Raw genomic sequence first — 24,256 nt, 5'->3', positions numbered from 1 at the left:
GGAAGGGTCCCCTAAGCTTCTGCACTGTCCACAGCCCCTGGCCTTTGCCAGGCCTCCTCATTGGTGGCTGGTTAAATGTAAATGTCTGGTCTATCGGGGGAGAGGACAATGGTGAGTTTTGATTTAATGGGTACAGAGTTTCTGTTTTTGGGTGATGAGATGGTTTTGGTAAAGGATGGTGGTAATGGCACTGCATTGTACACTTAAAAATGGTTAAAAGTTTGTTATGCGGCTTACCATAAAATTGTTTTCTAACCCCATCCCACCCCCCCCCCCACACACACACACATTATTAAATACAAAAAAAATAGTGAGGGTCTGAGGCCACCCAAGAATGTCTGCATGGTTCTGCTTTTAGGTGGCTTTCACATTGCAGATTGCTACTTCCTAGGAGTCAGGTCTCTGAAAACCTAGGGCCACCTCCTAGACTGGGTGCTTCCCAGATAGCTCTCTTCTCAATGGGCTCTGCTTTCCAAATTGGAATGTCCCCAGAAGTTTCAACTTACAAGTCCTCAGGGACAGAGCCAAGTAGTCTCTTTACAGATCCAGTGGCCAGAAAAAGACCACGATGGAACCTGAATGTCGGGGCCAGTGTTTGACCAAGCTGGAGCTGGGCCTCAGGAGAACCCTGATCATGCCCCCAGAAAGGGCCGCTCTTTTCCCAGACCCACGCTGCTTGGTTGCAGTTCTTCTTGCCACCTCCCCTGAACTCACATCATAGTCCAGTACAGTAGCTGTGTATCTCAGCCCATTGCATTTTTATTAATCAAAGCAAAATTTCCTCTAAGTTAGGGCTTTGTAAAGAAGTTTCTAGAAGTTCTTTAATAGCAACAGTTTGTGGCTATCAGGTGCAGCCATGTTGAAATTTCCTAAAAGGATTTATCACCCCTTTCCAGGTCTTTCCCATTACTCTCTCTCTCTCTCTCTCTCTCTCTCTCTCTCTCTCTCTCTCTCTCTCTCTCTCTCTCTCTCTCTCTCTCTCTCTCTCACACACACACACACACACACACTCAGAACCTCTGCTAGCAGCAGCTGGGAAACTGAGCTGTCCTCCTCTAGGAAGCAGCTGCTGTAGGTGGGACATATTGCCTTAGTGTCACCTCTGCGATTCGCCTTATTCTGCTTTTCTTTCTCAGCTCTTGAAGGCCAACCTAGTTCATTACAAACACGTGGCCCTTTCTTGGGCTGGGTCTAGACCTCTGGAGAAAAGATGGGTCTGGAGAAACTGCTGTGTCTCGGTTCAGGCTGTACTTATGCTGCATTCCTGAAGAGGTGGTAGAGGTGCCCGCTGAGGCAGAGGGTTCCAGGCACCCTGTAGGAGTGGCTTCTGGGACACTGGACTTGGTTTCATTTTCCATCTGGCAACCTCAGGAGGAACAGACCATCAGTTGCTGACCCTTGAGAATGTTTCTGGAAGGATCGCCTTGCTGAAGCAGACAGGGTGGGCATCATGGCAGCAGCCGAGGCGGTAGCACCCAGGCACACAGAGGCAGCAGGAGCAAGGGGTGTGACACTGAGGTGTCTGAGGCACCACCGCAGTCCTGGGCATTCTCCTGTGAACCCCAGACCAGACATGAGAGGGCAGCATTCTGAGGGAAGAAGCCATAGGGAGGGGCTCTCTGGGACTAATGGAGGTCAAAACCCTGAGAAAAGATGGAAGTTCCAGAAAGTAGAGAAAGCACTGCCTTCCTTTCTTGGACCCCCAGTCTTTCAGATGAGAAGTCGAGCCAGTTCATCAGCCTGAGAGCTGGGCTCAGGCATCCTCTGCTTGCCCACAGTGTTGGCATGGCCATGGGGCTGGGCTCTCAGAAGGGCTTCAGTGACGTCCCTGCACGTCTGGGAGCATCTTTGGTGCGAATTACTCGTGGCAGCCATACCCAGTCAAGACTATGATCATAGCAAGCTCCTAAGCAAGCCCAAGGAGCCCTGTTAACAGGGCTCACCGGAGTTACCAGGCACAGGGTGGCTTCCTCTATGGTTCAGCTCAGTGTAGCAGGAATGAGGCAACCAGGGGAAAACTGTGCTTTAATTCACCTAGGGCCCCACCCAGGTAGTGTGGCTGTCTCTGTAGCTACACCCTTGGATCCTGGCTGACTTAGTCCTTGGTGTTTCCATGCCGTGGGGGCGTTAAGGGTAAAGGCTCAGGTATGGTCGCCTTCCCCAGAGAGCTGAGTGCATTTCTAGCACTCCGCCCACCAGCACACAGGTGGAGGGAGCCCCACAGCTGAGAAAGACCCTCCTGGTGGGGAATTTGGGCACGAAGTTCATGCCCAGCCCCCCACTCCCATCCCCTCCCCCTCCACACCCATTCCCAGCCCCACACCTCTGGATGGAAGGCATGGCAGGAATCCGGTCGCCTGCGAAGCTTCTGGGAGCGCATCCTGTCACACTTGACAGAGGCATTATGTGCAGAGCTCACTGTTAAGGTCATCAGATCATGCCTGGAGCCGACTGGGGACTAAGTTCTGGAAGACCTGGCTCTGCTAGGACGGCTGCTGTGTAGGCAGCTGCAGGGGACCGGGAGACAGAGCTGGGGAGCCTGTGACGGTGCTCTGTGCGGGAGTATGGGGATGCTAAGGCGGGGGACTGGCCCCTCAGTGACATGCCCTTTACCCCCAATCCGCCCATCCTGAAGGACTGGAAGGATATATTTGACTTCTCTAGCCTCCTGCATGACTGGTGGGAAGAAGTTACAGTCACAGGTGGAGTCTGTCACCACGAGGAGGAGGTTACTACCGGCAATCTGTTGCATCACAAATGTCCTGCAGCAAAGAAAGAAAGGTGGGTAGTAGAACTTCTCCAAGGCAGGCTCGGCAGCTACCACAAGAAGGGCTTCTAGGGAAGAATTTCTGGAGCCTTCTAGTGCAGGGTTGTGGTGGTAGGGTAAGAGGCAGGCCAGACCTGGGGAAGCCACAGGCAAATGAATCAGTGCTATTGGCTTTTTACCCCAAAGCCTCTGCAGTTGCGCTACCCTTTTCCTAGCAGATTGGCGGGGTGGGGGGTGGGGGGATCCCATGCTGGGACACTGTTAAGAGTGAAAGGACTTGTTATGAATATGTGTGGGGACAGCATAAGTCAGGATCATCCCAAACAAATAGGGATGTGTGGTTATCCTTGCTTTGCGTGAGTGTGGTGGGAGCAGTGAGGGGAAGAAGCAGTACTCAGGCTTGGCCACAAGGTGGCAGCCTGGTTCTGCACACAGGAGGGGAGGGAGCCCGGCACTATGAAAGCCTCACGCAGGACACCTGGTGCAAAATCAGCAGTAGCTGCGCTAACTGAGCATTTCCTATGGGCTGGTGCCACACACACACAAGTATATATATATACACTTGAACATACATATTCAACCTTCAGAGCTGTGTATGAGGTTGGTTTTATTAACTCTTTTTTTCCCATGGGAAACCTGAGGCTAGAAAATGTCACTTGGCTTAGGTTACACAGCCAGGAAGTATTAGAGCCAGTGTATTAACCTAAGTCTGTCTGCTCTGAAGCCCTTGCCTTACACCACACCATTTCCTTTATCTGCACAATAAGCTTTTGAGATACGTGCCAAATAAATAATAATGGTCCCCAAGAAAACTGCTTCCGTGAGGTTAAAAACTCACCCAACATCACACACTCTTTAAGAGTCTGAAAGCCCACATCTGTCTGATGCCCAAGTCTGTGGTTGTCCAATATTTGCTCAAGGTCTGGGGTTTAAAGGACATCCTGGGGAGTCCCTGGTGAGGTGCTGGCTGAGGGAGCATCTGGAGGAGACCAGGGTGGGATCACCCACGGCCGGGAGGTCCCAGGAGAGGGTTCTGGAGCGGGGCCTCCACGCAGGAGAAGGCCTGCCCGGGTGCCCGCTGAGCCGTATCCCACCTTGGCCCCCAGGGGCAGAGCTGGGGGAGAGACCCTGGGGAGGAGGCTGACGGCACTGGGAAGGGCAGTCGAGGACCCTCCTCCAGCCTTACCCGCCCCCTGAGCTTTCCCAGTTCTCACAGGGCAGAACTGGCTTCCTAAGGGACAACTGGCTGGTTTCTTTCCTCAGCCCACCCTCCCTGGCAGGGCCCGCCCCGGTAGAGTAGGAGCCGCGGCGCTGTCCCAAAGCAGGGGGCGAATGAGACCAACAGTGAAGGGGCCGCAGACAGGTGGTGGGACCACCTTCTCTGTCTGAGTTGAGTTTGGGGCCTAGGGCTGTAGGGTGGCCTTGCTGACAGGGCCCCTTCCGAACTGTCCAATGTCCTCCCCCCCACCCCCCATCCCCACTTACCTTTGTGCCTCAGTTTGCGTTTCCCTCACCGGGGAAAGTGGGGCAGGATAAACAGGCCCTGGGAGCGTGACCTTTCTCTTAGGAGCATTGCCTGTCCTCACTCCCTGATTTGCTTCTGCCACCCTCGAGACGAGAGGGTTCCCTGGTGCTTACAAAGCCCTGCCTGGACCCTGCTGTGCCAGAGGAGGGAGTGTGCCCTGGACTGGGGACAGGCAGGGCACCTGGGGCCTTACTTCTGGCAGGTCCCACACTCGATGATGCCGTTGGCCTCCCGGATGGCTGTCTGGTGCACAAACACTGGGTACTGCGTGTCACAGGGCTGCAGCACATCCTGCTTCTTGTGTTTGTGGGCTGCGGGCAGACACGGGCAGATGTGGGAAAGGGCACCCCGGAGCTGGGGCCTTGGAAGTCACCCCTGCGGGTACTCACCAAGCACCTCAGGGGCTGCCTGGGGAGCTCACTACCCAGGGAGACCCCCTGCAGATGGCTCGATGGCTAGAGAGTTCTCAGGACATGCCAAGGTGTCAGGGGAGCCAGGCGGAGTCTTAGGGTGAGACTGCAGCCCCCTCCTTATCCTGTCACCTCTCCCCTTCACTGTGAACAGGTGGCACTGTCTCAGGTTTAGCTACAGTGCTATGGAAGTGTGGCTCCTAGAAAAGTCCCCGCTGACCCCCCCAAGGCTGTGGTCCAGCCCAAACTCCCACATGAAGTGTGCAGGGAGCAGGGATGGGGCCAGGATCTGGCTGTCGGTCGATCGGGAGAGCCAGGCACGTGGGGCCACTGCCCCAGGCCTGGGACACCCCCCCCCCCAAGGCCTGCGGGGCCCCTCTGTGGGTGGCTGTGCCATGCACTTCACCCCGCTGAGAAAAGGATGGGGAGAGAGTGAAGAGTCCTCAGCCCCTGGAAACCTGCCCTGGAGCCCTGCACCCCAGTGAGGGCCCAAAGCCAGTGAGGGCAGCTCACAGGCCCAGGAGAGCATTGTTCTGGTTAAAATAGCAGCAGCACTTTGTTTATACTGCACCGCTGTTTCTTCAAAGCACTTTCATGCTTTTCATTTTGTTCTCACAGCGTGTGTGTGAGAGAGACAGGGCAGACCATTTTTGTCCCATTTTTTAGGGCTGGAAACAGATGCAGGTGTGGCATTACTTTCTCAGAGCCTCGCGGGGCTTAGTAGGGGAGCGATGAGTCTCCTTAGCTTCCAGACCCAGAAACTTCCCTCCGGAGACCTGCAGCACCCATGGCCCGGTCCGGTTCCCCTCAGTAACACCACGACAACAGTTCAACAAGCCAGTCACGCCACTCCTTCCTGGTCACACAGCTGGGGGGGCAGGCAGCGCCTACGCGCGCATCCAGCTCCTTGGACTCCCAGTGCAGTGCTCTTTCCTCGGGACACTGACCACTGCCAGACCAGGCCAGGCCTGCTGGGCAAGGGGGACAGGAGCTTGATGGACAGAGGAGAAGCTCTCCCTACCCAACTGAGGGAAATCCTCTCAGCTTTTGCCAAAGAACTGAAGTCATCAAGATGCAGCTGCTGACAGAGGCAGAGAGGAGAGAGGAGCCCTGCGCCCCCGCGCTGTGACAGCCCCCTGTGCTCCCTGCAGGGGGACGGACCTGCTTCTCAGCGGGCCCTGAGGCAGCGCTCCCATCACAAAACACCCAGGGGCTGGGAACCCCACCCCCCACCCCACCCCGGGCCATTCTGGACAAACAGGGTGTGATTTCCAAAAGGAGCCTGGGAACGAGGAGGGGCCTGGCCAGGAGAGCTGAGGCCAGAGGGAACCTCCCCAGCCAAACACTGGATGGACGGACAGAGGGAGTGAGGGACAAGCAGACAGAGAAAATGGGTAGAAAAGACCTTTGTGCCAGGAAGCGAAACTGAGAAAAAGAAGGGGAAGGGGTTGGGGTGTGCCCAGGGGCTGGGGGTGTGGGTAGGGGGTGAGGGTGCTGGTGCGGGTGGGGGGTTGTAGGGGGATGGGGGTGCAGGTGGGGGTGGGGTGCGGGTAGGAGTAGGGGTGGGTAGTGCGTGTAGGGGTGTGTGTGCAGGTAGGGGTGGGGGCGCCCCAGAGCCCACAGTAAAGGTTCTACCACTGCAGAGTGGTGCCAACCTGGCTAAAGTGGGGCCTCCCTGAGCGGTTGTGGGGTCTCCAGGACCCCAGGAGTGGGCGTGGTGTTATTTCCCTTTCCATTTAAGGATCAGGGTTCACTGCTGCCTGGGGTGGGGCTGAGAACTGGGATTTCTCTTTGATTTGAGGTCAGGGCTGGGCCACCAGGGCACTACTTTTGGGAAACTACGCCCCCAGTCACAAGGTCAGGGGAGGGAGTGTACCCCAGGAGCCCAGGCCAACGGGGGCGCTGCCTCACCACCGTGCCCCGGGGGTCCTCTCCCCCCCCCCCCCACTGGCAGGCCCACAGCACCCTGCTACTCTTGGACCTTAAAATGTTCTCACCCAAGAAGATGAGAGTTTTTCTGTTCCTGGGGGTGGGGCTGTACCTGTACTGTTAAGTGGGGTGGCTTGACACCCCTGAAGGAATAGTGCTTTGAACTGGGGGCTCAGGATCCCCCAAGCCAGGGTGCCTGGGGATGCGGAGAACCCTCCCCTCCTGGGTGGAACCACGCGCCCTCCCCCCAGCCCCGGGAGGCCAGGCCCACCTTCCTCAGGGCCACTTACAGTGATGGAAGACAGCTTTGGCTGAGACCCAGACAGGGGAGCACGCACACGAAGGGCATGATGTCACAGGAGGTCACAAGGTCACGGGGTGATGAGGTCACATGACATGAATGATGTCGCATGGAGAGAAATGGTGAAGGGAGCCCGGAGTAAGAGGAAGGGGATGAGAGAAGGCCAGGCAGGGGGAGAACCCCACTCCCGGGTCACCCACCCCAGGGCGAAGGGTCGCACACTAGCCCAGGGAAATGAGGCCGGAAGCGGGGTCAGCCCGTCCCGTGCACTCACCCTCGGCCCTGCTGTCCGCACGCCAGGAGCCCCAGGCACTGCCCTCCAGCAGGACCCTGCAGACACAGACCACCTCCGGGAACCTCCCTGCCTACCCACCTCCCCAACCCCACAGGGCCTGACAGGCTGGAGCTGGAGCAACAACGCAGCTCCCAGTGAGTCCCTGCTCGGCCCCACCCCAGCCTGCAGGGCTCCGGGGATGCAGGGTGCAGAGAAGAGGGACCACACATAGGCAGCCAGGCCCACCAGGACCCTGTCCCCTTCCCTGGGGAGACCTCAGGCCGGCCTCCTGCTCACCGCTCCCTCCTAAGCTGGGGTCTCATCCCCCAGCCCCACCTCCAAGCCCCACTCACAGCAAGAGCTCATTTATCAGCCACCTGGCAGCCGTCAGGAGGGCAGGGATTGGCTGGAAGGGAGGGAGTTAGCACATTAGCACGCCGGCCCGGCCCGCGCCTGCCTTCCACGCCGCCCTAGAGAGCAGGGAGGTGCTGGCAGTCCCCCGGCCACCAACCCTTCCTGGTGCCTCCACCGGCCACCCCTGTCCTGACAGGAAGCCTCGCAGCACTCAGCTACCTAGGAAATTCCCATTGCGGACCAAGCACCTCGAGGTTAGACCATGCCCATCCAGAAGACAGGTCACATGGGTCAAACCCTCCTGGTGACTTTGCCACCAGGGGCTGAGGTAGGGACAGAGCTGGGGCAGGGGTCAGTGCTCCAGCCTGACTCTCTCTGCCAGAGGTCCCCGCCATTTCACAAGCTGCCAGAGCAATTGCCCTGCACCCCAAAGACAAGACCTGCAGGCTGGGGGTGGGAGCAGGGTGGGTGCGGGAAGCTGGAGAGGGCTCTTTTTTTTTTTGTACAGAGTCAAGAGTGGGGCCCCTGGGATCAGAACGCGGGGGGCGGGGTGAGAGTGGGGAGCTGGTGAGGAGGGCAGTGCTGGCCACGACCTCGGGCCGGGACAGAGCACAGACCTTGCAGTCTTGCCTTGGAGGAAGGGCAGGGGGTGGCACTCACGCTAACCAGGGGCTGGGCCGCGCTGTGCTGGTGCTGGGGGGGCTTGCACATCGCCTGGTAGTCATACATGGTCACTCTGAAAATCAGAAACAGGAGGCTCCGAGTTCAAGACCACCCCCAGGCCTGCTGCTGTTGGCCCTCCTGGCTCCTGATCGATAAGGCGGGGTGGACTAGGGCGAGGAAGACCAGGGGACAGCACACCCCGGGAACCCCGTGGCTGGTTTACAGGAAATAATAGCAGAAAGTTGGCTCTTTTAGCTGCTTTTCCCGCTAAAGGCTGAGCTGGGGGCAGGGGCCCCTACCAGCGATGCCCTACCCCCCTCCTCACCACCACCTCCTGCGGGTCCCCTGGCTCCAGAGAGGCGGTCTTTGGAACTCTTTGGGACTCTCACTGTGGGGTTTTGAGTTCAGAGTCCTGAGATCTGTTTGGATGATTTAGCATCGGATCTTTCCTTTGCTTTTGAGTAAGGTAGGGGGAGCGGGTCCACTTACTGGCTGAAGACCCCCGTGCTTAGCAGCTGCGTCATGACAGCGCCTTCCACTTCTCCCAGAAATCTCCCTGCCTGCGAGGGGCAGCAGGGAAGCGGGGTGAGGATTTCGATGTACTACTTGAGCCAGGGGCTCGTTTCTCTGCGTGCACACTGAGCCCCTCATCGTCAGCATGCTTCTCCTGCCATCTTCCCACCCTCAGGGATTCCTAACCCAACCTTTGCCTACGGAATCAATCTAGGGGGTGCAGTCAGATTTTAAAACACGCACTAGAATGCAGAACACTTCTGTGTGAAGCGTATGCAGCAAGGCTAACGCAGGTTTGGTGAAGCTGATTTATTACATGTGTCGAACACCTCTATGGGGGTCTGTACTGGGTTGGGTGTAAATGGATTTATTTCTGTGATCATGGTCAAAAAGGGTTCAAGGACAGAGCTCAGAGCTCTCTCATTGCCCTGGATCCTTTATCACCCAGTCACATGGGTTTGAGAACTTGGAGGCACCATTGGTCTCCCCTCCTCCCCTCCACACCCTGTCACCTCCCTCCCCCCTCCCCGCCACTGCTCCCACCCAGTTCATCAGTGTGTCCTGAGGATTTGTCACCCCTGGACAATGACTTAAATGGCACCCCTGTCCTCTCCCAGCAGCCACTTTTCCTTCCTCACCAACCCAGGGGACGCTGCCAGAATCACCTTCCGCAAACTCGGCTCGACTTTGCCTCCTCTCTTCTTTATTTCCCAAAGAACAGAATAGGGCCTTCATTACCCAGTCGCAGGTGTGCCAGGGAGTGGTGGCCAGAAGACGCTTCTGGGCTCTGGCCGAGCTGTGCTCCCCACCTGGAGGACCCTTCCCCAGGCCTTCCTCCAAGGAACTTTCCTTCTTATCCTTTCCTGCCAGAATTAAGCCTCCTTCCTCTGCACTCTCATGGCATGTCACTTGCATGCCCTTGCAGTCCTGCTCACACTCTCATCATAGATTTAGTTGTCTTTTTCCTCTGTTGTATTGCTCAAGGGCAGGGACCGTCTCTTTCTGATCTCTGAATCCCCCAAAGCGCCTGCTGCATGGACAGGCTCAGTCGATATGGAATTTGGGTGTGAGGGAGGGAGGCCCAGCCAAGGGCCACATCAGACTCCCCCACAGAGGCACTTTTCTATCCCCCGGTCCTGACCCCAGGTCCCCCTTCCCAGACTTTTGGTGAGGGGAGCATTTCAATCATCCTTCAGGATGGTGAGAAGAGATGGGTCAGAGGAGCAAAGCAGATCAGGGGAGGGAGAGTGAGGTGGGAGGCCGGGGAGGGGGCACCCAGTGGTCACGAGTAGAATCCCCACTTCTGTATAATTTCCTCCATGGAAAATACACAATGAAATACTTGAAAAAAATGAAATGTATTATAACTGCTAATAAGAAAAAGTGCAACCCTGACATGGGAGCTGAGGCACATGGGTTTGGCTAACTTCCAGGCAAGCTGGTTATTATTATCTGGGAGCGTGCCCTGGATAGCTGGATAGACTCCAGTTATCTTTCTTAAGGAAGTGGAGATTTATTCAAGACAGGATCAAGGAATGCAAGGTCTTGAACACAGCAATCAGAGAAGTTGTCTCCAAAAATGAGACAGTGATAACACAGCGGGCTAATATCACCCACTAATACTCCCACAGTTTATAATGCTGTACCTTATAATCAGCACATAGAGGGTCACTGGCTTCCAAAAGCTTCCAGCCCTGGAATCTGGTATGAAATCAGGAAAGGCCACTTTCCGAACTGGAATTTAATAAGAATAGGATCCTACATCCTACAGCGTGATTTGGAAATAGTTCACTTACAAAATCAAAGTGTCAAGATGCAGCCACTATAAAATGTTTGGCAAAAATTGTCATCTCCGAAGCTGACAGGTCAATGACAGAAGCAAACGGAAGAAAAATGAGAACTAGGGTACAAGTGGTATTAAGATTTGTCTGTTATCTCTTTGCCTGAAATGCCGTGACTACCAAACACTGTCTTTCAGCACCTTTTATTTGCAGGATCCTCACTCTCTGAGCAAGTTCAATGCAAAAATGAATGAAATGACCACTAACCAAGAGGAGCACATTAGCCATAACACAGAACAATTTGATTCTGGCTCTTCCCATAGCTGTGTAAACAAATGCGGCCCATTCCTCCTTACTGAGAGGTCTGGGAAGGTTTCACTAAAGAGGGCAGTGGGCGGAGCAGGGGGCGGTGGGCTGAGTCAGCGCCTCCAGGGGGAAGACAGCACACTTTCAAGGTGAGCCCTAAACCCCTGAGACTTATTCCCTGAGTCTCTCCCTGGTTTCTCCACCCTGAGTGATCCCTCTCAGCTGGGCTGGCTTTCTACTATCCCAGTCACCATTTGGGTGTCATTTCTCCATCACTGAACAGGAAGGTCTAACAAAGCAGAAATCCATCTCTGCAACCAAGTACAACAATGTGGGTTGGTGGTTATCGCTCAGTGTGTGCTTGCTGAAGGAAGGCGTGCGGGAATGGGTGAGGGAATGAATGAATGAATGAATGATGTAAGTATTCTGCTCCCTAGGAAAGCGCAGAGGGGTGAGAATGAGGCTCCTGACGCGAATGCCAAAGTTCCAAAGGCCTGTCAAATTCCTTCCCAGCTTTAGCCTTGTTCACAAAAAACTCTGCTATTCAGACACTTGATTCTGAGTGGGGAGTCCGTGAGAGTAAGAGGAGCATTCTGGAAACGGAAAAATGGATTCTCTTCTGTAAATAAGCCACTTGATTTTCCAAGCTATGTCACTATGGCAGACAATATCCTTTCTCTTCTTTCTTTTCCTATGGCAAACCTGATTCCTTACGGAGCCAACGTGAGCAGCTAAAAGACTACACTTCCCAGACTCCCTTGCAGCGACGATTGTCCAATGAAGTGTGAGCAGAAGTCAGGGGGCGGGACTTCCGGGATTCTGCTTAAAGGGAGACACGTCTGCCCAGGGAGCACCTGTGTCCTGTTGCCTGCTCCCTTCTTCCTGCCTGGAAAGTGAGCTCGTCAATCTTGACACCTGGTGACCCCAGGAAGCCGTACCAGGCCTGAACTGCCTACACTCGGGCTTCTTTTATGTGAGAGAATAAACCTGTAGTTTCTTTGGGCCACCTAGCGAGGCTTCTATTTCTGGCAGCAGAACACAGTTCCTAAGTGATAATTTCATTTGAATGTGGTTGGAGTGAACGAGTCCCTCAAAGTAAGTGAATCTGCTGAAACTGCAGAGTCAAGGCAAGGACGCTCGACCCTGGGCACCCCACTGGCTGGGACTCACAGAACGACCAGGAGGAGCCGGCACCTGTCTCAGCACCCAGACCCCAACCGGTGCGGCCTCTTGGTATCCGCAGCATTACAAAGGGGTCTGGGGACTGCAGGCTGTCTGGGTTTGCTCAGGCCAGGCCAGGCTGCCAAAGGGCTCCTTTCGTGGGGGATGATCCATAAGCAATGATCCACTGGGCTCCTCAGCTCTGAGACAAGATCAGAAGGGCCAGGGGATGAGTTCCTGAGTTCCACTCTGTAACGGGGAGGGGCAGGGTGAGGAGGGGTCCTGTAAGGTGGCACGCAGAGCTGGGGCCAGGGAGCAGGTGGGGTAGGTGGTCCAGAGAAGGCAGAGTTCAGGGGTATTCTGGCTGGTCGGGGCCTGTATGAGGCTGCTGCAGACATCCTCGGAGCCAAGGGCACCAGCCCACCAGGTGGGCAGGATGTGCTTGACTTAGAATGGCAGGAATGCCACATCCCCTTCTTACTTAGGGACGGCCTCAGTTTCTTCTTCTCTGAAAATGGGACAACTTATCCTGTGAAGGGTTGTGATGATTAAGGGGGATCGCAGAGGGAGCTCCCAATGGAGACCAACTTCCTTTTATTCCTTCTTTGGCCTGTAGTGCCTCCCCTGGCTCCTCAGCCGCCCAGTGGCACCTGGAAGGGGCCTGGAGGAGTCAGCAGCAGCATCGTTTTTAGGGGTTGAACTCTCTCTCCCCAAAAGATGTGAAGTCCTAACCCCCATCATCTCCGAATGTGAGCTTATTTGGGGAAAGGGTCCTAGCAGATGGAATTAGTTACGATGAGATCATACTGGAGTAGAGTAGGTCCTTAATCCAATATGAGTGGGAGACAGACAGAAGGAAGATGCTGCATGGAGATGGAGTTGCTGAGATTGGAGGGATGTGGCTACAAGCCAAGGAACTCCAGGGATGACTGGCAACTACCAGGGGCTGGAGGAGCGGAAGCATGCTTGCCTAGAGGTTTCAGAAGGAGCCTGGCCCTGCTGACAACTTATTTCCAGCCCCCAGAACTGTAAGAAAACACTTTTCTGTTGTTTCAGGCCACCAGCAAGTGGTACTTTGATAGGGCAGCCACGGGAAAGTGACACAAGGACACTCCTGGAGTATCTCCCTGAAGAGCCTGCCCACAAGGCCAGCTGGGCTTCTGTAGGGGACAGAGGCTGGGATTCAGCAATCCAGTGACCTTCTGAATGTCACTCACGAAGCACCCGAGGAGCAGGCAGGCCACACACCTGGGCCCTTGGAGAGTGGGAACAGCCGGCCAAAGAGCCCCAGGTTTGCCAGCAGCAGGCGCTAAGGCCCAGGCAGCAGCAGAATCACCTGGAAGGCTTATTAAAACCTGGACCGTGGGTCCTACCCCTGGAGTTTCTCATTCCCTAGGGCTGGGGTGAGGCCCGAAAATATGCATTTCTAACAAGTTCCCAGATAGTCAGGGGACCACACTAAGAGACTAAGGGATAAGGGGGTGGGTGGGAGAGGAACGCATGAGCTGGGGAGAGGCCTCGTGACCCTTGAAGGCCAATGAGTGTTTGGGGAAGAGGTTTGCATAGGTGGGTAGGAGTTGTAGTCGACTGATTCTGAAATGGTTCCCAGAGATCCTGGCCTCCTGCTCTCCGTGCCCTGTGCAATCCCCTCCCCTTGCACCCAGTAACTTGCTTCTAGAATGGACCATGGTAAAAGTTGTGGGGATGCATTTCTGAGATTAGGTTACAAAGGACTGTGACTTCTGACTTGCTCTCTGTCTCAGTTTGCCAGAGCTGCTGTCCAGAAAGACCCAATTTGGTTTTGGCTTAAACAACAGGAATTTAGCAACTCACTGTTTTGAGGCTTGTTCAAAGAAGTCCAACATCAAGATATTGGCAAAGCATCTGCCATGCTCAGGTTCATGTGTCAACTTGGCCAGGTGGTGGTACCTGTGTCTGGTTGGGCAGGTGCTGGCCTGTCTTTTGCAATGAGAACATTTCACAGAATTAAATCATGATCACGTCGGCTGCATCCACAGCTGATTCCATTTGTAATCAGCCAAGGGGTGTGGCTTCTGCAATGAGTGATGCTTAATCTAATCACTGGAAGCCTTTTAAGGAGGATTCAGAAGAGACGGGCTCTCTTCCTGCTTTGGCCAGCGAGCCTCTCCTGTGAAGTTTGTCCAGACCCTCCATCAGAATCATCAGCATCATTAGTTTCACAGCCTGCCCTGCGGATTTTGGACTCTGCGTTCCTGCGGTCACGTGAGACACTTTTATAAATTTTATATTTACTAGTATTTCCTGTTGATTCTGTTTCTCTAGAGAGCCCTAACTAACACAGCATCCTTTCAGCTGGAGTCTGTAGCCTTATGAAATTGGTCGTGGCAATCCTTGGGGTTCCTTGACCATAATTGTATCTCTGCCTCCCACTGCATGGTGATGTCCTCTTCTTTTGCCTACTCTTCCAACTTCTGCTGACTTCTAGTTTCTTCCTGTGGCTTCCTCTGACTTCTGGCTTCCAGTTTCCTCTCTGGATAAGGGCCTCCAGTAATATAGATTAAGACCCACCTGCATCTGCTGGTCACATTTTTACTAAAAACAACCTTTCCAGCAGGTCTTACTTACAAATGGGTTCATACCCACAGGGACACAGGCCAGGATTAAAAACATGTGTTTGTTGAGGTCCACGATTCAATCTGCCACCCCCTTCTCTGGCTCTTCTGGGCTTGCTCACCCTGTTGAAGCAAGTCTCCATGGCGGGAGCTACCCCTGGTGTGGAGTCTTGCCCACAGCCACATGAATAGGCCTTTCTCCAGCCCAGCCTGCAGTGACTGTGGCCCTACCTCATACCTTGACCTTAGCCTTGGGAGAGACCCCAAAGCACAGCAAATGTGGTCTGAGTAGACTAGGTCCACAGTAGCCCATGGGTTATGCAAAGGGCTCCTTGGGGTGGGGGGGAGGGTCCCTTCATTGAGATGTACCTGCACTTGGCAGCTACTCTAGACGTGGGTCCCACACCAGGGTGGGATTCCCTCCTGGATCCTACTCCTCGCTAGCCTAGAGACGGGTTCTACAAACTACGGCCCGGGGGCCCAAGCTGGCTGCCGCCTGTTTTTGTCTGTCCTTGAGCTAAGAATGGCTTTACATTTTCCAGTGGTTGAAAAAGAAATCAAAAGAAGAATAACATTTTGGGGACCTGTGAAATTCAGGTTTCACTGTCTATCAATAAAGTTTTCTTGGAGCAGAGCCATGCTCATTCATGATGTATTATCTATGGCAGTTTTCACACTACAATGGCAGAGTTGAGCTGATGTGATGGAGACCCCATGGCCCACAAAAGCCTAAAATAAGTACTGTCTGGCCCTTTGCAGGAGAAGTTTGCCAACCCCTGCTCTAAAGCAGTCTCTCGGACTTGGCTGTCCTCTCCCTCTGTCTTGCCACCCCTGGCCTCCTGCTCTCTCTCAAACTCCTCGGCCTCCAGGGCTCACCCTCTGCCCCTGGAAAGCCAACACCCCTGCAGTCTTGGAGATGGTTTCAGTTACCAGAGCGTGAATGATAGAGAGCACCGGATGGTCCCCAAGCCTCCTGCCCACCACAGGTTTCAAATTCTGTTATCACCTGTTCTGACCCAGAACAATCAAGGGATGCCGAAACGGACTGGTGCTTGGTCCTGGGACAGAGTGCGAGGCGGTCAGAGGGGGCATGAAAGGGGCAAAGAAGAAAAGCAGGGGTGTTGGGGTGACCTTAACCAGTGATCAACAGGTTCCTGGAAAAGACCTGGGCCCACCAGCCCCCACGCGCCCCTCCTACCAAGAGGAGAATGAATGAGGCCACCTTTCTGATCACCACTCTTGTTGCTGAAACATGCCACACACAAGTGGGTCATTGAAAAACCATCCTCGAGGAACTGGATTCCGTGACCCGTTGGAGCTCCTTCTGCCTCAGTTACCCTCCTTCCCGGGTCTCCTCCCTGCACCCCGGCTCTGGTTCCTGCCATCTCCCGATGTCCTGTTTTGCCCCTAACCCGACCCCATCAGGCCAGGGCACTGCCTTGCCAGGCACAGCCCAGTCAACACAGCCTCTGGTCCCCCAGCTCTGCCGCTACTCCTTATTCTGGAGAGGAGGAAACTGAGGCACAGGTGACAGAAGGTGCTTGCTCAATCACATGTCTAATTTGTGGCCGGGCTCTCATTGACCCAAACGCTACGTTCTCCCATTGAGGTTCAGGCTAGAGGCCTTCCATGCTTCTGACTTGGCTTAAAAATTAATTCAGGTGGGTGCACTCAGGTTTAGTTCAGCTTTGAGCAGGCTTCTTTTTTAGTTTGATTCCTGGCTAAATAAATGATTCACTTTGGGGCCCAGCGAACATAAAATGATGCCTGGGTGTCCTCTGAGGCCTTCCGAGCCCAGGCAGGTCTGGGGAGGCAGCCACACGCCTGGTAGGTGATCAGGACACTAAACCCACCATTGGGTGTGAAAGGACTGGCTCCCTTCATTTCCCCTCTAGCATATCGAGGGGCAGGCTGGGGGGGCTAGAAGAGAACTTTACACAAGGGAGGTCCAGACAGGAAGAGAAGTGAAGTGGGGGAGGCTTAGCCCTCCAGGGCCCAGGATGGCAGACAGGAGACGGAGGGCAGAGGAGAGGGGGCCTCACCAGCAGGGTCAGGTAGCAGAGGGGAGCGCTGAAGTCCGGGAAGAGGCCCCCAGAAAGCACAGCCACAGCACAGGAATCATGGGGTGCAGCGTGGCCAGGCAGGGGGGCGGGGGGCCCTGAGAGGTGGTTTTACCGAGCCCTCCTCTTCCGTGTGGGTGCACCTTTCCCTACCAACCACGGGGAAGGCAGGTGAGCCCCTGTGATGTGTTGCATCGTGTCCCCAACTGAGACAGGTTCAAGTCCCGAGTCCCCAGTTCTGCGGCTGTGAGCTCAGCTGTGAAGACGACCTTTGGAGAGGCTATTAGTTCAGATGACGCTAAACTGAATCAGGGCGTGACTTTCATCCAGTGTGACCGGAGTCCTTACAAGCAGAGGGAGTTTGGACGCGGCGGGAGGAGCCAGACGGGAGAGCCGCAGCAACCGGGGCAGACCTGAGCCGCGGGGTGCCGGCGGGGCTCCCCCAGGATGCCGCCGACTTCAGAGGAGGCCGCCTGCCAACACCTTGATTTTGGACCTCAAGCCTCCCAAACAGAGATCATTTTAGATAGAATGAAAGGTGATATTTTCTCTGACCGTCTGAGTTGAAAAGCACCCTGAATTTTGTAATCTTGCTGGGTGACTTGGGTTTGTTCTCTTTGGCCCTTCTGCTCTAATTGGCTCTAATCAGGTTTACCTCCTGGGGCTGCAGCTTTCCCTGGACTGAAGGGGCTGTTGGGGGCCTTGACTCCTCCCCCTGCCCCTTTCTCCCTAATTTCACATTTCCCATAACGTACCTCTTGGGGCCTCTCTGAGACCAGAATGAACCCGTTGGTGTCTATGATGAAGCAGTCCAGGGCCTGGGAAGAAACCCAGCAGGGGGTCACAGCCAGGCCCCCCCTTTCCCCTCCTGTCCTGACACGGACGGGCCTGGCATCGGATGGAAAGGTGCCCTCTCTGAGCCCAGCGGTGTGGGGAAGGGGGGCGCCTGCGAGGGAGGGGACCTGGCCCACTGAGAGGACATGGGTTGGGGGGCCACGGTTCCCGTCCCCAGCCCCCGACTCTGGGGCACACTTACGCTGTCCTGGCAGCCCGCTGGGCACGGCCTGTCCACATCATTGCACTGGAACGAAGAGGAGAAAGTGTAAACGGTGTGTGCCTTTGTGCGGTGGGTGTATGCAAGCCTGCGTGAATGTATGGCACGTATATTCGTGGTCAATGTGTGTGGACAGTGTATGCGTGGTGTGTATATGGGGTATGTGTGCGCTTGTGTGTGCGTGTGTGTATGGTACATGCGTCATGTGTGTAACACGCCAAAGGTGAGGACACAGCTAAAGAGGACAGGGGCTGAGGGGTGGGAGGACTAGAAGAGGGCACGGCTGCAGGAGTGTGGGGAGGAGGGAGAGGCAGCCCAGGAGGGCTGGGGCCTGGGGGCGGGAAGGGACATCCGGAGGCCCCCAGGGAAGGCAGAGTGCCCAGCAGCCTGGACCTCAGCCCTGGCTCGGCTCTGGGAAGGCTGGGCTGAAGTCCACCTCCTGGGGGGTGGGCAGGCCGTGGGTGGGCAGGCCGTGTGGGCGCCTTTCCCCGAGGCCGCACAGATGGCGGGAAATGCAGGCGAGGCCCAGAGGGGCCGCCGTGTCCCGCCCTTTCCGCTGGGTTGGATCTGGGAGGCAGGAACGTGCAGACGGGGGACGGGATCCAGAGAGCACCCAGTGCGGGCTGCTACCGGGGCCCCCTGGGGGGAGCACAAAGTGGGCCGGAAGGGCCCCCCTCCTGCGGGGTGGCTCTAGCCCCCCCATTACCCACCCCCCCCAGCCTGGCCCCGGCTCCCTCGCACCCACCTGCTGTGTCGCAGCCCAGAATCTGCCTTGGAGGAATTCCAGCTTCATCTGGAGACCCACCGCTGCAGGGAAACCGGGGGAGCGGGGAGGGCGGGGCGTGTGTGTGTTCGGGGATGGGGTGGGGTGGGAGGGGAGAGAAGAAGAGAAAAAATAGATTCAAGTTACAGAGAGGCGCAGCGCCGCCGCAGGAACCGAGGGGCGCGCGGGTCCCGGAGAGCCGAGTCAGACAGCCGAGCGCAAACTCCGGCTTCCTGGGGAGAGAGGGGGCGCCCAGAGAGAGGCTGGTGGTTTCTGTCGTCCCCCAGCCCAACCAAGAACAAGGCCAGAAAATGCCCCAAGAAAAAATCGAGGCTCAGATTCTATGGTATTTATCCTCACATCTCTGGGAACCCAAAGCAGATGAGCTGAGCGGATCACCCCCTTTTCCCCCCCGCAGACACGAAAACAGCCCAGAGAGAAGGAGATATTGTTCAAGGTGATGTGACAAAAAGCCAGGAACTAAGACTGGGAGGCAGGGCCTCTCGAAAACTGGAATTCAGGTCTAACGACAGCTTTCATTTCCAGCCCTGCTTAGGAATTGTAGAAGCTCCTTGCCGAATGCCAGGACCTGGCAGGTTTGCACGCGAGGTCCAGGGAACGGGAGAGGTCCCGAGCCCACGTGGGGGCCACCCACGTCCCTTCCAGGCCCAGATAGGCCTGCGGAACCCCAGCGCCTGCTCACACACTGGGAGAAATCTGGGACAAAGAACTCCAGGAAAACTTGGGGACAAAGGATACAAAGAAAAGGCTAGTTACATTGAAAAGAACAAAAAACCCCAAACTAGGCCAATTTCCTACCGTGTGGTATAATAATAACGAAAATGTGTTAGGTGCGTACGAGGTGGCAGGCGCCCTCACACGCGTCTCCAGCCCCCGTGGCACAGCCGTGATGTAATTAGGGCTTCGCAGCTGGGGATGTGGAGAACAGAGGTGAATGGGGCCCCGAGTCGCCTTGCTAGGAAAGAGCAGATGCAGGACTCTAACCCAGGGCTGTTGTGTCTTAAGGCCCAAACTCTCAGCCTCTCTATGCTCAGCACCTGGAACACAGGCCCTGTGCTCGGGAAGGAGCCACGGGGCAAGGGCAAACCACGCTCCCACACTGGCCTTTGTCTCCAAGTCTGCAAAATGGAAGCAAGGGTGTTGAAGTGGTTGCTCTCAAATACTCGCTGTTAGTGCCAGGTGGAGGGGATATGAAGATGAATAACAAGCGACTCTGTCCTTGGTGAGGGAGGGCCTGGCAGGGACTGCGTGAACCGAGAGGTATGCAAGAGGCTAAGGGAGGGCTTCACGGAGGAGGGGGCGTTTTAGTCAGTTCCTCCTCAATGGCAGTTAGAATTGTCCCTGAGAACCTGGAAGGGACCACCTGCCCTTTACGTGTCTCCCAAAGAAGACAAGGGGACATCTCAAGGCGGACAAGGACAGCTGGCTCCTCCTGCTTGGACGATGAGCCTGTCTTGCACCTCTGCTCCAGGAAGATGCCACAGGCTGGAATATTGTTCAGGAAGGAGAGTGGCGGTGAGGACGGTAAGCTCTCAAGGGTCTAGGGATTCTGAGCAAGCACAGATGGGTGGACACCTGGCCAGAGACAGCTCTGCCAGCCAGAATGCGGTGGGCGTTGCCTTCCCCTCTGAGTGCACCTTCCTTGCCCAAGGACGTAATTGACCCTCGTGTAAAGCTTCTGATAAAGGAAAGCTGGTGGGTCCTCCAGCAAAGCCCCCTTAACTTGCAGCCCAGTCAAATAGCTGGGCAAAGGCCATCGGCATGCACCTCCTGAGCCCACGTCCGGAGCTGGGGTGACAGCTGGGCTGTCATTTATTCCTCTGGCTGGCAACGGCGGCTGCATGGTGGCTCCGTTTGGCTGCATCCTGCCCAAGGTGCCCTCAGTAAGCTGGAGTTGAGATGCAGCTGGGCCTTCAAGGATAGGCCAGGAGCATCTCCTTTGGCTCTGTTTAGCCAAAAACAAAATAAAACAAAGCAAAAATTGTAAATAATAAAAAGCTGGCAATTAATGATTATGGGAAAACCTTCTATAACGTCAACAGCGTCTCTTCGCGGCATATGCAATTCCGACAGCGTCATGGGCGTTATTTCATTCGTCCTCACAGTAACTCCGAGAGGGAGGTGCTGCGGTTTATTTCAGAGGTGAGGCTTCCGAGACCGCGGAGGTGAGCTGTGTGCTCACGTCACATGGCTGGCATGCTGTCGACCTCGGGTCAGCAGTTTGGATCCTGGGTCTGTGTTCCCTAAACACAGAACATAGAATTTCACGAGAAACACCCCTGTGTTAGTTAGATTCAGTTGTCAACTTGGCCAGGTGAGCATACCTAGTTCTGTTGCTGCGGACACAAACCAATGGTAGGTGAATCTCATCTGTTGCTAATTACATCTGCAGTCGGCTAAGAGGCGTGTCTGCTGCAAAGAGTGACGTTTGACTTAATTGGCTTGTGCTTAAATGAGAGAACGCAATATAGCACAGCCAAGCAGCTCGGCGTTCCTCATCTCAGCACTTGCAACTCAGCCCAGGCCTTTGGAGATGCAGAAAGAAGTCACCCTGGGGAAAGTTGTTGGAACCCAGGGGCCTGGAGAGAAGACCAGCAGAGACCATCTTGTGCCTTCCACATAAGAAAGAACCTCAGTGGAAAGTTAGCTGCCTTTCCTCTGAAGAACCAACAAAATAAATTCCCTTTTATTAAAAGCCAATCCATCTCTGGTGTGTTGCATTCTGGCAGCTAGCAAACTAGAACAAATAGCTAGAAGGAAAAATATGAGAGGATCATATGATAGCCCATGAGAAACTCTTGGATCTGTCCCCCCCCCCCCAATGTCCATGGGGTTCAGGACATTGATTGTCCGTCACAATTGTTCCTGAGATGAAAAGTGTGAGAGCGTTATGCCAGTTCACAGCCGTGGCTCCCACGGGCCGCATGCATCAGCAGCCCCTGGAGGATTTGTAAAAAAGCTTAGGCCCAGAGTTTCTCATTCAGTAGGTCTGGGGGGAAACCTGATAATCTGCATTTCCGAAATGTTCTCCGGTGCTGCTGCAGCCCAGGGGTCGCATTTTTGGGGAGTACTGTTCTAAAGCTTCGCCTGTCCACAGACCTTTCCACAAAGATGGAAACGGACAATCTTCACTAGCACAGTCGTCGCCAGGCCCATGCGCCTGTCGAGCACTTGAAATGTGACTACTGTGACTGTGAATTGTAAAAATTACTTTTAATTTGAATTAATTTAAATAGCTACCTCAGACTGGAGGCCACCTGTGGTAGACTGAATTATATACCCCCTCAAAAGACCGGTTCTTAATTTTTAATCCATGTTCCGGAGGGTGTGAGCTCATTTGTGAAGATGACCTTTTGAAGATGTTATTTTGAAAGCGTCACCCAATTGAATCAGGGTAGGCCTTGCTCCTCTTAGCGGAGGTCTTGATAAACAGAAGAAATTCAGATACCGCCGGTCAGAGAAGACCACGGAGGAGGATGCCGGAAACGTGTGGAACAGACTCAAGGAGAGTGCGCTCCACATGATGGGAGGTGGACACTGAAGCCACGGAACCCCAAGGATGAAGCAAATCAGTGCCAGGACGCCGCAGACTTTGGGCAGAAAGCACGGGCATGGCCTCCGGCGAAGTCCACTGACCGAGTGCGCATCTGTCTCGGCAGCCTGGCAAACGGAGACCCACTGGAGGGCAGCACCGTGCCAGGCTAGTCCGACTTCACAGGTAAGGAGCCTGGGAGTCCAATGGCAATTTTCCGGGTGGTCCTAGGCCAGCCTTCTTGGGGTGAATGCAGAGCAGGTATCATGATATGGGGACATCGGGGTTCCTTGGGTGATTTTCTGTTGCTTCGAGGTCCAGGTGGCTGAAAGGAGTGGGCGGGAAGAGGCCAGGTAGAGCCACGCGTGGTTCATGAAGAAGACGAGGCACACACGGGCAGCCTGTGAGGTGCGGGCGCGGGGCCCACTTGGCTCACGGGTCAAGGTAGAACCGGACTCTGCCTTTGTCCTCAGCGGGCTCAGAAATCCTATGATTCTAATACGGTGAGTCTTGAGAGGATGGGGGGATTTATTCTTCCCCAATTACATAGCAGACTCTCCCCCCTAGATTCCATCTCACCTCCATCAGCCCCTTCAGGGCAAGCTGTACGCGCTTTGCCTCTGTCTATCCTTAGCAGAATTTAGGCCATTCCCACTGCCTGCATGGCGTGACCCAGCTCCACCTGGACTGCTGTTAGGCATTCTGAACCTAACATTTTCAAAATCGACCTCTGGCTTTTCCTCTTTGTAGTGGTTTGGAGTTATTTGTACCTCAGGAAAAAAATGTCCTTAATCTTAACCCATTCCCGTGGGTGTGGCCCCATTGTCAGCAGGACCTTTTGATGAGGCTCCTTCAGTTAAGGTGTGACCCAGCCCAATCAGGGTGGGCCTTCATCCCATTACTTGGAGGCCTCATAGAGAAAGCCAGGAGAGAGAAGCCACAGGGAGCAGCCAGAAGCTGCAAGTCAAGAGAACCCAGAAGAGAAAGGAGAAAATGCCGCTGTGTGCATCACCATGTGATGGAAAAGCCAAGAAACCCCCAAGACAGCCAGCAGCCAGAAGATACTAACCCCGGGAGGAAGCAAGTCTCTGAAACCGTGAGCCAATAAATTTCTGTTGTTAAGCCAACTCACAGTGTAGAATTTATTTTAGCAGTCAGGAAATGAAAACATTCCAAAACTTGATGCTCCTTGAGTCTTCCCCATTTCAATTTGATTATGTAGGTAATTGCTATCATTTTCCCCCATCCCATCCAAGCTCAGCAGACCCTAGTTCCAACACATAATGGATCTGCCTGTGTCCCTGCACCTCCCCTGCTGCCATTCCTGTCCCAGTTGCCGTCATCTGTCGCTTGTATTAATGCAGTAGACTCCTAAGTGGTTTCCTGCTTCCCACCCTGCCTCTCTGTGATCCATTCCCCGCGTAGCCACCAGAGTGATTTTTCTGCTTAAAACCCTCCAATAACATCCTGCTGCACTCTGAACAAACTCTAGCTCCTCTGTAACAGACTCCACACAAGCTGGCCCTGCTGGTCTTTCCGACTTCAACTTTCTCCCTCAAACATGCTAAGCTCGATCTCACCTCAGGGCATTTGCACCAGCTGTTCCCTCTTCTTGGAATGCTCTTCCCCTAGAACTTTACAGGGCTGGCTCCTTTTCGCCATCAAATCTCAGTCCAAACAGCATCTCCTAGCACACCTGTCCCTAACCTCCACAGGTGAAGCAGTCTGTCTCTACCAGTCAGTCTCTATCCTGTCTCTGTTTGTAGTTTCTCTACTGCATTTATCACTAAGTGACCCGGTCCTGTTCATGTATTTGATTACTCGTTTATCCTCTGTCTTGCCCCATTAGAATGGGACCTAACAGCAGGCAAGGGGGTCTGTGTGATTCCTGTACCAGGAGCTGTACCTGCTGCATAGTAGGGCTGAATAAATATTTCTTGCACTAAGTAAACAAATACTTGTGAACTCAGGTGAGTCAGCCACTTGAGTGGGAAGCAAAATTCTGAAAGGTGTCACTGTTTCTTCTAAGCTTCAGAGCCATCCCGATCTCTGTTCTCCTATATTCAGCCCCACCCACTTAGGGATACTCAACTTGAGATCGTGGAGATTTGGCAGGACTTTGTAGGAGGGAATCCACTAAGCAATGGGGAAATTGAGGTAATACACCAAAAAGAACTTCCTCACGTTAAGGACAGTAAGATACTGAAAAAATGAAATTGGTATTGGGTGGGAAGGTAGGGAGTTGCAT

General features: G+C 54.6%; 1 protein-coding gene across 1 annotated transcript in view; it reads right to left on the bottom strand.

The window, feature by feature from the left end:
• Window positions 1–1,009: 1,009 nt before the first annotated feature.
• The window catches only part of CACNA2D4 (calcium voltage-gated channel auxiliary subunit alpha2delta 4), a 112,722-nt gene continuing 89,475 nt past the window's right edge, over window positions 1,010–24,256 (bottom strand). Inside the window, exons 27-38 of the mRNA XM_077168201.1 lie at window positions 18,438–18,499; window positions 17,675–17,719; window positions 17,394–17,456; window positions 8,713–8,783; window positions 8,221–8,296; window positions 7,560–7,612; window positions 7,207–7,262; window positions 6,922–6,942; window positions 4,486–4,603; window positions 2,650–2,762; window positions 2,324–2,406; window positions 1,010–1,553 (exon numbers count right to left, since the gene is read on the bottom strand). Of these exons, the coding sequence (XP_077024316.1) occupies window positions 1,449–1,553; window positions 2,324–2,406; window positions 2,650–2,762; window positions 4,486–4,603; window positions 6,922–6,942; window positions 7,207–7,262; window positions 7,560–7,612; window positions 8,221–8,296; window positions 8,713–8,783; window positions 17,394–17,456; window positions 17,675–17,719; window positions 18,438–18,499 (866 nt within the window). The 3' untranslated portion in view covers window positions 1,010–1,448. The remainder of the gene's footprint in view (window positions 1,554–2,323; window positions 2,407–2,649; window positions 2,763–4,485; window positions 4,604–6,921; window positions 6,943–7,206; window positions 7,263–7,559; window positions 7,613–8,220; window positions 8,297–8,712; window positions 8,784–17,393; window positions 17,457–17,674; window positions 17,720–18,437; window positions 18,500–24,256) is intronic.

The sequence above is a fragment of the Tamandua tetradactyla genome, chromosome 7 (assembly GCF_023851605.1).
Source record: "Tamandua tetradactyla isolate mTamTet1 chromosome 7, mTamTet1.pri, whole genome shotgun sequence".
Lineage (NCBI taxonomy): Eukaryota > Metazoa > Chordata > Mammalia > Pilosa > Myrmecophagidae > Tamandua > Tamandua tetradactyla.
The sequence above is the reverse complement of the archived record's forward strand: the minus strand, read 5'-3'. Positions and strand labels throughout refer to the sequence as shown.